This window comes from Ovis canadensis, chromosome 1 (genome assembly GCF_042477335.2).
Source record: "Ovis canadensis isolate MfBH-ARS-UI-01 breed Bighorn chromosome 1, ARS-UI_OviCan_v2, whole genome shotgun sequence".
In the NCBI taxonomy this organism is placed as follows: domain Eukaryota; kingdom Metazoa; phylum Chordata; class Mammalia; order Artiodactyla; family Bovidae; genus Ovis; species Ovis canadensis.
Window position 1 is genome coordinate 165363052 of NC_091245.1, and position 12455 is coordinate 165375506.

Here is a 12455-nt window from a genome sequence, read left to right on the forward strand (position 1 = left end):
GCAGTTTTGTGGGGAAGGCAGACATAGCACAAATCTTTCTTCCCTTCTTAAAATAAGTACCAGCATGTCTCACGGGCTGTGGAGTATTTGACAGGGGTGGGCCCACTCCTAGAGGAAACTGTTTTAATCTCCTTCAATCTGTTCCTCTGATCTTTCTGTACACGTGTCTATTTGCTAGTCTTTATTTGTAAACTTTAGACAATCTGTATTGGTTTCTGGTGATGGTAGATGAGGATTGAGCTATTTTATATCTCTTTCCACTTCTCTTTATTCATTCAGCCAAAATAAGTGTTATAATTTGGGGATTAAATCAAAAGTCAACTTTTCCATGTATATAAAATACAGCTGTTTAGAATAGCGCAACATACTTTTGAAGGAGCACATCTTTTATGTCCTTTATGATAAATAACACAAATGACAGAAATGACATGAAAATGGTATTTGAATGCTCTCATGAGTACTAAGTTTATGTGATAGCAGCATGATATGTTAGAAATTTCTGCTTTACTCTTTATATTAAAATTTATACAAAATATGGATATTACCTTTGCAGGTCATAATTTTTTTTTCTGTAACTGCTGTGCTTATAACAAGGAATGAAATTCTTTGAATTTTATATTTTGATAGCTGGGAACAGGTAGCGTGAGATGTAAACTCTTAGCCTTTTATTATCTTTGCTGTCAAAGTACTAAAGAGCATACCCTGGCTGGACAGGTGGCATTGTGCTGTATAAATCAAAGCTGAAAATGTGTGTGGTAATCAATTTAATTTTTCCATTGTTCTATTATAGATCGGCAGATAAGATCTTATTTGGCAATGTTACATTTATTATGATACAAAGAAATTGCTATTATGTACTATTTGTACTATTAGTATTTAGCTGTTTGTCTTCTCTAGGTTCATTGCTTGCATTTTTTCACTGACTTGTTCTTGTTTGCTTTTTAGAATCAACTACAATATTTTGGGATTTTTTTGTTTGTTTTGCTTGCCTTTGAATAGTAATATATGCTCTTCTAAAACAGGTATGAAATTAAAGGAAAATCAAAAAGAAGAAAAAAACACAAGTCATACATAACCCTATCCACCCAGAGACAAGTGCTATTCTGCTAGATCACTTCTGATATGTGTGTCTACATGTATACATATTTTTAGAAAAAGTAAAAGTCGTCTTCAGGATTTTGAAACTTGATTTTTTTCCCCCACTTAACATTGGTGCCTTATCATTTTATACAATAGTACATATACTCTTAGAAATAATCAAAATAATTTAATTTTAATCTTTTGAAAGATCTTAGATGGGTCATCACTTTTCAGAATCTAGTGTGAATGTCTTAATGTGTCTCTGTTTGCAGAGGGTCTGTATTCTGATGGGAAAGTTATATAGATTTGTATATGACGTGCTTTGCAGTAAAATAAAGTCAGATGAGGGAAGAGGACGTGACAGAAGTAGTGAATGTGGAGTAAGGTATAGAGAGGATGCTCGTGAGGCTTGTCTGCTGGGGGACACCTGACCCAAGACCTACGTGATACTTGAATTAATGTGAATGAATGTTTATCGTTCAGTGATGTCCAACTTTATGTGACCCCATGGACTGTAGCCCAGCAGGCTCTTCTGTCCATGGGATTTCCCAGGCAAGAATACTGGAGTGGGTTGCTATTTCCTTCTCCAGGAAATCTTCTTGACCCAGGGATCAGGAAATGAGCAAATCAGAGCAAAGGACTTTCCAGGCAGAGGGAAAAGCCTGTGTCAAGATCCTGGGGCAGGCTCCTGTTGGCACAGGTGTCAGAATAGGCAGAGACAACAGAATGGAAAGGAGCCGGGGCCAGATGAGGTCAGCCTTGGTCAGGAGTTGAGATGATAAGATTACTTTTTAAGAAAACTATCACTTGAGCATGGGTTTGTATGTGCATATATATTTGTATCCTCTTAAATAGTTTATTAGCTTGTTGGTCTCAGAAGACTTGACAGAGGAGGAAGGGTCTGAGTTGGAGGTGAGGTCAATCTTGGTCAGCCACTGGGAAGGTCCAGGCTCACCTGTTCTGGGGTCTCCAGAGCTCCTCTCTCAGGTGGTATGTCAAGTGGTACATGAATGAGTGTCCCATTCTAGACGGCAGCTAGAGTACTGCTTTGAGTTCATGTCGCAGCAAAAGATGAGGGTATTGATCCTTGTGAGGTTGGTCACAAATGTTTAGCATCTGAGGGGTTTGAGGAAGAGGACTTTGGGAGAATACAGCAGTTGCTGATGTCACGTGTAGATGGACACCTCAGGTCACGTCAAACTGCCTGAGAGTCTCACTTTGTAGCCTCTGATTAAACTGTAATTTTGGGTCTCATTTTGGGAGCATGTGATAGGAACAAAAGTAAATCAGCTTCCAGGTAGATAGAAAAATTACAGGAGAGGGTTGACATTATGGGGAAAGAACTGTCAGAAGCTCTAAGACTGCAAAGCCATAGAGCTTCATGATCATACCTATTACTCTCCTCCCTGCTCCTAGTTTCTCTCCAAAGAGGTCTAACATCGAGAGACTGGATGTTTGAGCTAAAATGCATGCTATTTGACTGTCTTAAAAGTGCAGCTTTTACTTACCTTTTAATTTGAAACCCAGAAATAGCCATAACCACCTGTTTTATATTCTGCTAATGGTCATTAAAAAAAATGCAAGTACTACTCTACTGCTGGCAGTCACTGTTTATGAATGGACCGTTTTCCAGATGGTTGTTTGGAAATTGTCAGTGTGGAACTCTGTTTTTATCCCCACAGAAGCAGGGTTGGAGATGCTGGGTGGGGCTTCAGGCCAGTAGATAAAAGTCAGTTTAATCTGTAATATACTGTACCTTCAGTTGGACTTCCCTGGTAGCTCAGACAGTGAAGAATCTGCCTGCAATGTGGGAGATCTGGGTTTAGTCCCAAGGTTGGAAAAATCCCCTGGAGGATGGCATGGCAACCCACTCCAGTATTCTTGCCTAGAGAATCCGCGTGGACAAAGGAGCCTAATAGGCTATAATCTGTGGGTCACAAAGAGTCGGACATGACTGAGCGACTAACCACAACCACACAGTACCTTCAGTACAACAGTGAGCAAAGAGAACTCTAGAGCTTGTCTGGTGAAGATGTGTTTCTAAGAAAAGATCCCCAAGGTAGTGTAGGTGCCCCATGGCGTGAGCAGGCCCTTTGGAGGGTATTGGGGTAAAGTTCAACCTATATTTCAGCACTTGAGTGACAGTGAGAGGGAGAAATCCAAGGGAATAGAGGACAGGCCCCTGGTGGCCTCAGTCACTTTGAAGTCAGGGACAGTAGAAGCTCTGTCTACTTGTTGTCACGCCCTAATATTTTAACTGAATTGGCTTCTTGATCGCAGTCTTTCTCTTTCTTTACCACAAAAGCCTCAAGATTCATCTGCCTTTTCCTCTTTCTCTCTGCTTATTGGAGGGTCATATGTGATTTTAGATCTGGCAGAGGGCTGGTCTGACCCTTTCAATGTACGTGTTTGAAAAAGGAAGATCCAGAAAGGGGCATTTTGACTGAAGAGCCTTTTGTCCATAAGATGCCATCCCTGAAACAGACCTCTGTCCATTTCGAGTTTTTGCAGAGCTTTTCGCTTCTGGTAACAGCAAGAAAGGGAGTGGGTTGGGAAGAGATCCCCTCCTTGTTCCATAGTCTTTTTCATTTAGTCCTCCAAGGCTTTACTGAAGTGATGTGGACCAGGTTTCCAGAACTATCAGGGTTTTATGTTAGTGAGGGAAGAGAGAAACAGATTAACCTGTATTCTCATTCCCGGTCCTCAGCTATATTGCTAGTACTGTAGACTGCCCCTTCTAGGATGAAAGTGAAAACCTAGAGTGGGAAAGAGAGGAGGCAGAGAAGTCCTCAGCATAGGCCCCTAGGAATGGTGGCAAGTTCCTGCGGGTAGTGGGTTGGGGGTCCTGCTTAGAAATAAGGCCATGCCCAAACCAGGCATGTGTGTTCCATCGCTCCGTCGTGTCCAACTGTCTGCAGGCACATGGACTGTAGCCCACCAGGCTTCTCTGTCATTGGGATTTCCCAGGCAAGAGTGTTGAAGCGGATTGCCGGTTCCTTCTTCAGGGGAATCGTCCTTCCCCAGGGATCAAACCTGTGTCTCCTGCACTACAGGAGGATTCTTTACCTGCGGAGCCACTGGGGAAGCCCCAAACAAGGCACCACCTTCTATGAAGTCACCTTGAGTTTGAGAATGCTCAGGATTATGGCCATGATGTTACCAGTACCAGAGATTGCCTTTCTGGAAATAGCAAGAAATCACAGGCTTGAGAATCCACTGAAAAGTGGGCTGGCCTTTGGAAGGCAGTTATGGACGCTGTATTCAGTTCTTCAATATTTCCAGATTTTTCTGATGCAGCCACCATAACAGTGTGTGAGAGAAACAGCAGAGTAAGAGGTGGTACTCAGCTGCCTTGTTGCAGCAGGGGGAGGAGTGAAGAACTTTGTCTTCCTCACCCTGCCTCCAGCCACATCCGCTCCTGCATGACAATCCAGTGACCGTCTAGGAAGTGGCATTCTTACCGCTTGAGGGACTGACTCTGGAAGAGGGCAGGCGGCATCCCTTAGGTTTCAGTCCGTGGTGAACAGTCAAAGAGGGGACTTTTTTCCCGTCCCTCTGGACTTCACATACCCTGCATGTTCGTTCAGGCAACAGCTTTTCACTGGGACCATCTCTGCTGAACATCAGTGTTGCAAAATGGGTGCTATTTCACAGGAGTAAGCTTTTGAAAAAATTGATACCTATCCTTTAATTATCACCATATAACACATTGAAATAATGGATATCCCTCCAACCAGATCATTCTCTTCTCTGTGCAACTCTCGGTTGCTGGTTTCAGCTCAGTAAAGAGGCTCTCACGCTGTTGTTTATCAAGAACGTGATCAGAGGATGGCCTGCATCTGAACAACCCAGGGAAGAGGGGGCCAGTTGTGGAAAATGTGGATTCCTGGGCCCCACTCCAGCTGGAATCCTTGACTGCCAGGCCCCTACATCTGTTTAATAAACAACTGTGCAGGTGATTATGGTGCCTCTAGAGAGGGATTCTCAGGGAAAGAGGGCCAGGGTGTTGTCTGGCGTGTTCACTGCTCGTTTCCTAGTGTGTACCGAGAACAGCGTCTGGCACCTAAAAAGTGCAAGGATGTGTCTGGTGACTGAGTTCTTGGACCTAGTTTTCTCTTCCTTACTTTCTCTGAGTTGGAGAATCTTGTTAGAATTTGATTAAAAGTAATAGTGTAAGATATTTTAAGTGACAGGATAGGGACTCTGTAAATTATTTGAGCTTTAGAATGTAAATATGCCTCCTTTTTTTTTATGGCCCGGGAGGTTTGTTTTATTTTATGTCTGGCATAAAGTAAGTGGATTCTTAATGGCTGTACATTGGATTCCTGGTTTTCAGCTATGGTCTAAATAAGGCTGCATAAGGCTGCATCAAAAATGAGGAGCTTCTGTGTCACTTTGACCTTGATGCTTATCTAGATTTAATTTCCCGAGTTGTGTTAGCTAAGTTAGATGAGGATGTTAAAATTCAAGGTAATCTTATTTGTACCCAAGTGTGATCATGATGCCTGCCCCCTCAACTCCCTGCCTTGAGCAGAATGTGTGCTTTCTAAAAATACTGCTATTGAAATACTCCCAGGTCCCAAAGGGGATTAAATTGTGAGAGAACAATAGGAAAGGCTTGTCTTTCTTAAGGTTTGAGATCATCTGAATTTGAAAAGTTTTTCTTTCTCTTGTATTTTATTTTTGAGTCTGAGAGTACCATTTCCAAGCCTTTTGAGACTTTTCCGTTGATATTTCTTCTTCTTTTCCTTTTCTTTCTTTTTCTTTTTTTTAAATCTAGGCTGACATCTAAATATCCAGTGTTTCGAGTATCTTTATGAATCCTGTCCTAATTTTTGTGTGTTTTGTTTGTAAGTCAGTTGAAAATACCCTTGTTCCTATCGAGTAATCTTCTCCCAGCCCAACTTCTCTTTTTTATATCTTTTGAGAAAGTTGTTGCTGGATGAGAGTGGATGGTATATTCTTTCAAGAGACTTACATACTAGTGTGTCATTAAGGAAAAAGGACTACTGTGTATTATTATATTGTTCTTAATGGCACAGTGTTTTCTGATTAAGCACACACAACCAGAATGTTTGATAGCAGTTATTTTTACAGTCCATCTGAGAAACAATACTTGAATGCCTTCATAGTGCCAAGCGCGATGCTAGGCTTTGGGATACAGCCATGAATTATACAGTCCCTGGGTTATATGAGTTCAAATCTAGTTAGACAAATGGACAACCAACCAGCCATTATGGTAATTACTAGCAGGAATGTTTGAGGGGTCTCACTCTGTATAGTGGGGGCACACAAATTACAGGTTAACATAGAAATCAATTGGGAAGGATTAGAAGTTAGACAGGGTGGGGAAGGGTGTTGCAGCCAGGAGGAGAAAGTAGTTTGCTGGTATGTGAATTTGGTGTGTTCTGAGAATGGGTTCTAGGTGACAGGTGTGTCTGCAACCAGGTCATGAAGAACTTTCTATAGTTACACTAAGGACTCTTCATTTCATTCATCAGCTGATGGAGAATCACTGAAGGAGTTTTTGAGCAGGAGAGTATCATGGTCAGATTAATGATCACTGTATCTAAGAAGAATGGATTGAACCAGAGCCATCCAGAGGATGTCAGAGACAGAGACGAATGGAGAAGGGACTCCAGACATCCAGGAAGGACGTGGGGAAAGCTTTAACTGAAGCAGTGATTTTTCACTTAATCCAGAATTTTAAAATGTTGTTTTAAAACTTGACGCATTTTAAAATTTCGGTTTAGCCATAAGATTCATGAAAGGTAAACCTTAGGATATAACTTTCAAAAAGCTTTACAAAGTGTCAAGTATTAACTGTTCTTGGTGATTTCAGCTTTAAATTCTTCAGTTGTTTGCGCAATGTAGAATACTTATGTTCTGACTTAAAACTTTTTTTTTTTTTGGCATTTTGTGTGTGTTTACAGTGTGGAAATAATTATAGCTACTTGAAAATCCTAACTTCTGCCTTAAATCCCATGGACCCTGAGCTGCATTTTCTGCAGAGCTTTTGTACTGGGAAAGACACTTTTTACTGTTTTCACATACAGTTTCAGTAAGGCAGTAAGCTTATAGTGTTAGTCGTTCAGTCATGTCCGACTCTCTGTGACCCCATGGGCTGAAGCTTGCCGGGCTCCTCTGTCCACGGAATTCTCCAGGCATGAATACTAAAGTGAGTTGCCATTGCATTCTCCAAGCTTATAGAATATGCTGTGAACACTCTAAATAAGTATCCTTTCAGAAATCTTGAACTAGCATACTAAACTGTCTATTGTATATTTAGATAGATTATATTTAGAAATTAACTAGATTCAAAATAGACTGTAGTTAGAAAATACACTTATCAAATCACCAAGGTCAGTAGTATTCATGGTTATACCCCAAATGTTTATATTATGCTCTTTTTATGTGTATTTTGCCAGTCTCTTTTCTTTGATTTGAGCTTAAATAGACAAGTATTGACATTTAATTTTTAAAAAAACTGAATTATAAATAACCTTATGGCAAAAGATAAGCCTAGTAAAACAGGAAAAAACAAAGATAACCCACTCACATTTAAAATGTTAACCATTTGAGACATTATTTTATAGACATGTCCATGTATATAGGTCACAGTTCTGACTTGTACATTTTTTTTCTACTTAGTCCCTATTTTTCCCTATGGAGTTTTCATATTTTAAACACAGCTTATGTATTTATTTACATGCTTAATTTTTCTTACTGGCATTTGAGCATGGCTATATCTTTTCTGTCCTTGTATTCCTGTATAGAGTCTGAGACTGAATGAAATTTGAATCCATTGTATTTTCCAGGTGTTCATCATCTATTTTTTTCCTTTTTTTTTTGTCATTTGTTGCCTGGATGGATAGTCGGCTCAATTGTACTGGATTATATGGATAGAAAATCTTAAGTAGCACAAATGGTGTCCTTGCTTAGTATCCTAGTGGGAGCTGTGGAACCCCTCTTTGCATTCCCTCTCCTGCCAGTCACCACGATTCCATCCATGTATTTTTCCCCACCCAGTCATTCTCCTGCCTGAAGGCTTCCCAGTGCTAGCAGAACAAAGGTCACATTCTGTGATGGGTCAGACAGGTTCTTCTTGGTCTGGCATCCACTAACCTCTGTTCTCATTCTCATCTCTAGCAGGATTATCGCTGCCTGTCACAAGATCCTGTGCTTCAGTCTTACCTTAAAACAAACAAACAGAACGTGGTGGTGGTGGTGGTTTAGTCGCTAAGTCCTGTCTAACTCTTGCGACCCCATGGACTATAGTCTGACAAGCTCCTCTGTCCATGGAATTCTCCAGGCAAGAATACTGGAGTGGGTTGCCATTTCCTTCTCCAGAGGATCGTCCCAATCCAGGAATCGAACCCAGATCTCCTGCATTGCAGGCATATTCTTTATTGACTAAGCTACCCGTCAAATACCGTATCATTATCAACCCCTGCCTTTGTACCTCCTGCATGGGCACTTGACTGAGCGGGCAGAGTCTCTGCCTCTTGCCTCCTCTGTGCTCCATGGCACCTCATTCATTCAGCAGTTATAACTTGTACCAAACTATATTATTAGTTTATCAGTCTCCCCTACTAGACCTTGTTTTTCAAAGATCCTGACTTACTTGTTCTTAAATCCTCAAGGCCATGCATGATTCCCAGTTCATGGTAGAGTGCCACAATAATCTTTAGAGTGAAGCTACTCAATTTGTCTCAGATTATGAAAGTATGAAAACAAAATAACATGTCAACGTAAAGAGTTAATTATTTAGATCTAAAATGTATATGTACCTAATAGGCAAAATAGGTTATTATGACATCTTATAAGACATCTGTGAAGGTATTCCAGACAAGACAGTTAAAAGTGACTATTTGGAAAATCAGATTTTTAAGGCACCATCTGGGACACACTTGTGTGTACTTAGTCGTTCAGTTGTGTCTGACTCTTTTCGACTCCATGGATTATACAGCTGCCAGGCTCCTTTGTCCATGAGGATTCTCCAGGCAAGAATACTGGAGTGGGTTGCCTTGCCCTCTTCCAAGGGATCTTCCCAACCCAGGGATAGAACCCAGGTCTCCCACATTGCAGGCAGATTCTTTACTGTCTGAGCCACCAGGGAAGCCCAAGAACATACTTTGGATCAGATAAACCTATATCTCTCTCTCTTTCTCTCTCTCTTTTTTTTTTTTTTTTTGAATCTCTTTTAAGTATTCCCAGAAATCTCTAGATGACCCTGTATGTTTATAAAAATTTGCTGAGTAGAAATATATTTCAAATAACTCTTAGCATAGGGTTAAAAAAAGACTGAGCTTAAAAAAAGACTGAGAAACTTAATATAAATAGAGTCAAAAAAGAGTGCCAACACTTTCCAAGATTATGATGGTTGTACACTCTTGCTCCGTTGTTCAGGTGCGTCGTTGGTGTGATGCTGGTCATAAAGCAGAATGGACTCACCAAAATGTCTGGAGCCTGATGAGCATCTTTGAATGTATGTTTCAAGTATAGATGCTCAAATCAATAGCTTCTTAGTGTAGCACTTTGTATGTGAATCTTTGGGGCATTACAGATTAAAAAGGACCTTTCAGTTTTTGCATTAAACACAGAAACTGTATGATTTTAGTAATTCTCTTTTAATTAAAAAAAAAAACTTTTTTTTTTCCAGTGTTGAAAATGAGCCCATGAGCACAAGTCAGAAAAAGGAAAATATACTTTCATCTGAAGCAATAAAGGTATAGTTTTAAATTAATATTATTTTATATCAAGCAAATAATTTTTTCTTAATTTCTTCTCACTCTTCCTTCTGATTCTGTCATCTTATTTCACATTTCAAAAAGAGCATAAAGTCTTATTCCTTATTGGAAACTCTAGCCCAGTTTGGCTGGATATTTGCATCTTGCAGTGGGGTTGCGGGTAGATCATTGAAGAAAGGCTTGAGACAGTGCTGCTCTTACCTCAGCCGAGCCACTAACCAGCTGTGAAGCCTTCCACTGAGACATTTAACTTCTCTGTGCCTTGGTTTTCTAATCTGTAAATTGGGTCATCTAACCTCCACTCTCCCTTCCCCCTAGGAAGTTCTTCAATTTATGCTGTGTTTACTCAAATACTCCTGACAATTAAGAGTGCTTCTGAGAGCACAGAAGTTAATCACCTATTTGTACATGTCATTAGTATGTGATATGTTTGTTTAGCTCATAAGTGAACTGGCTTTCTCTACATCTACAGAACAACCATGAAATCATATATGCTACACTTCTACGCAGATGGTTATTGATAAGTGTGGTTAAAAATCTCTGCAAACTGCTAAACCTTATAATACTTCTTTTTCATCATAAGTGATTTTCTAGAAATTGGATGTTTGTGTTGGTTGGGAGTGTGAGGCTAGGGTCAAGTTCTGATAGCTGTTCCACATTCATGGAGTCTGGGCCCAGTTACTTTCTTTTTAAATGACTTGGGACAGTCAGTCAAGGAGAAAGCTTGTCAGGGATTCCCAGGTACATTAGCCTGGTCAGTGGAAGGATCAGAAAGTCAACTGAATCCTTTGTTACTGATAATCCTTCATTACTCTTAAACATTACATGAGGTCCAGAGGCCTTAAATATGGTAAAGGTAAAGCTGTTTTCAATTTTTATTCCTGCCTTGTCCACCATAGTTAACAATGTAAATATTTTTGAAAGAAAAAAAAATCAGAATCTGATTTTTATTTTTTATTTTTAAACTTTGTTGAAAGACAAAAATCAGAATCACCTTGCTTCCCTTTCCTTACTTCTTCCTTAGTGAGTTTGACTACTAACTCCTGCCCCCTGGGTTTTATAGCACTTCCTGCCTGTTCTTTGGCAGCTGGTCGTTAGTCAGCTCACTGGTTTACCACTGCATGGACTCTGTAGCTTTCTCTGTCTTGTTCAGTTTTTACATGTCCTGAGTTGCCCAGTTTCAGGATTTTTACTTCTCATTTTATGTGCAGCTTTGCTCTTGAGTTGTCTCACAGGAAGCATGTGTTTTACTTCTGAAATCTCCAACTGAGAGGTTTCTTTATCAACCAGTTGCTGTCATTCCCTATCTTAGTCCTTCATTGCCTCTGAGCCCACCTTTGAGCTTCAGCAAACCTTCATGCTTTCCCTGCTCTTTTCTCTTCTCCTGGTCGCTACTTGTTTGCCTTCTCAACCTGGAACTGATAGGTATCACTTCAGCTGTTAATCTCACTGAAAAAAATGTTGGTCTTCAAACTTGGCCCTGAGACTTTAGTTTCCAGTAGAACTGCTTTCTATCTGCAGAGGTTTACTCCAGAAATTATTCTGGCCTCAGTAAGTGTATATGATGGGCAGTATAGTGGCTGGGCCTCCATGGTTACCATATTCTCTATCCATTTTTAATATATTGGTATGAATGTTCAGAATACTTTCAGTTTGGGATTTGAGCCCCCAAGTAAATAGGGCTTATAGTCATGAAAGTTTTTCTCTTATGGTTTGAGGCCTATAGGATTACTTATATCAATACATGAGCAGTCTGGTTAGCCTCTCACTGATGTAGTGGAAGCATTTTGGGCCATGTAAGCTTGTTTGTTTGCTATACTTTCTGGACACTACTGGTAGGCTTGCTCATCTTTGCTGCACAGACCCAGTTGTGGTGGGACCTACTATTGCCAGGCATCAAAAATATGTATTTTGCAGATTATATTCCACTGTAAGTTATTACATGATATTGGGTATAATTCCCTGTGTTATATGGTGAATCTCTGTTGTTTCAGTTAAAGAAAAGAAAAAAAGTACATATTTTGATAATATCAATAGTTAAGCCCACACTTTGGGGGCCAAAAAAGTTAGCAATGATATTTATAATCCTGTTATTTTAAATAGTCTCATTTAAAGTTTTCTCACTTGGCAAGTAGCATAAAACATTCATTTGTTTTCTTTCTAATGAATGGTTTTCTGAAACATAGTGCTCCATTGTAATGTGACATTTCTTGCCACACTTCCATCTTCATAACCTGAATTTTATGATAATGCCTTCCATGATAAGGAAAAATGTGCACCATTTTTCCTCTCCAGTGTAAAATGTAACAGATTTATGTACAATAAATATTTTTATACATTTCTTTTTGTATTTGACCTTGAGATACCAAATCAAGGTGTTGAAGATTGTTTTGTTATAAATTTAAGCTACAAAAAAAATTTGTATTTTTTTAAACAACTGGAGACTATAGAAGCTTTGTATTATTTTTGAACATAATTAGATTCTTGGTTCTTAAAATATATATGCTATGCAAATTTCACAGTTTTGCTAGCATTGAAATCTATTTCTCACATGTGCATCTACCATTCCACTGAAATATATTTCTTCTATATTAATCAATTTTTATATCTAGCTGGTAAAACTTC

General features: G+C 39.6%; 1 protein-coding gene across 1 annotated transcript in view; it reads left to right on the forward strand.

The window, feature by feature from the left end:
- Positions 1-12455, forward strand: part of CRYBG3 (crystallin beta-gamma domain containing 3) — a 125064-nt gene that overhangs the window by 8868 nt on the left and 103741 nt on the right. Inside the window, exon 2 of the mRNA XM_069550663.1 lies at positions 9743-9809. Within this exon, the coding sequence (XP_069406764.1) occupies positions 9743-9809 (67 nt within the window). The remainder of the gene's footprint in view (positions 1-9742; positions 9810-12455) is intronic.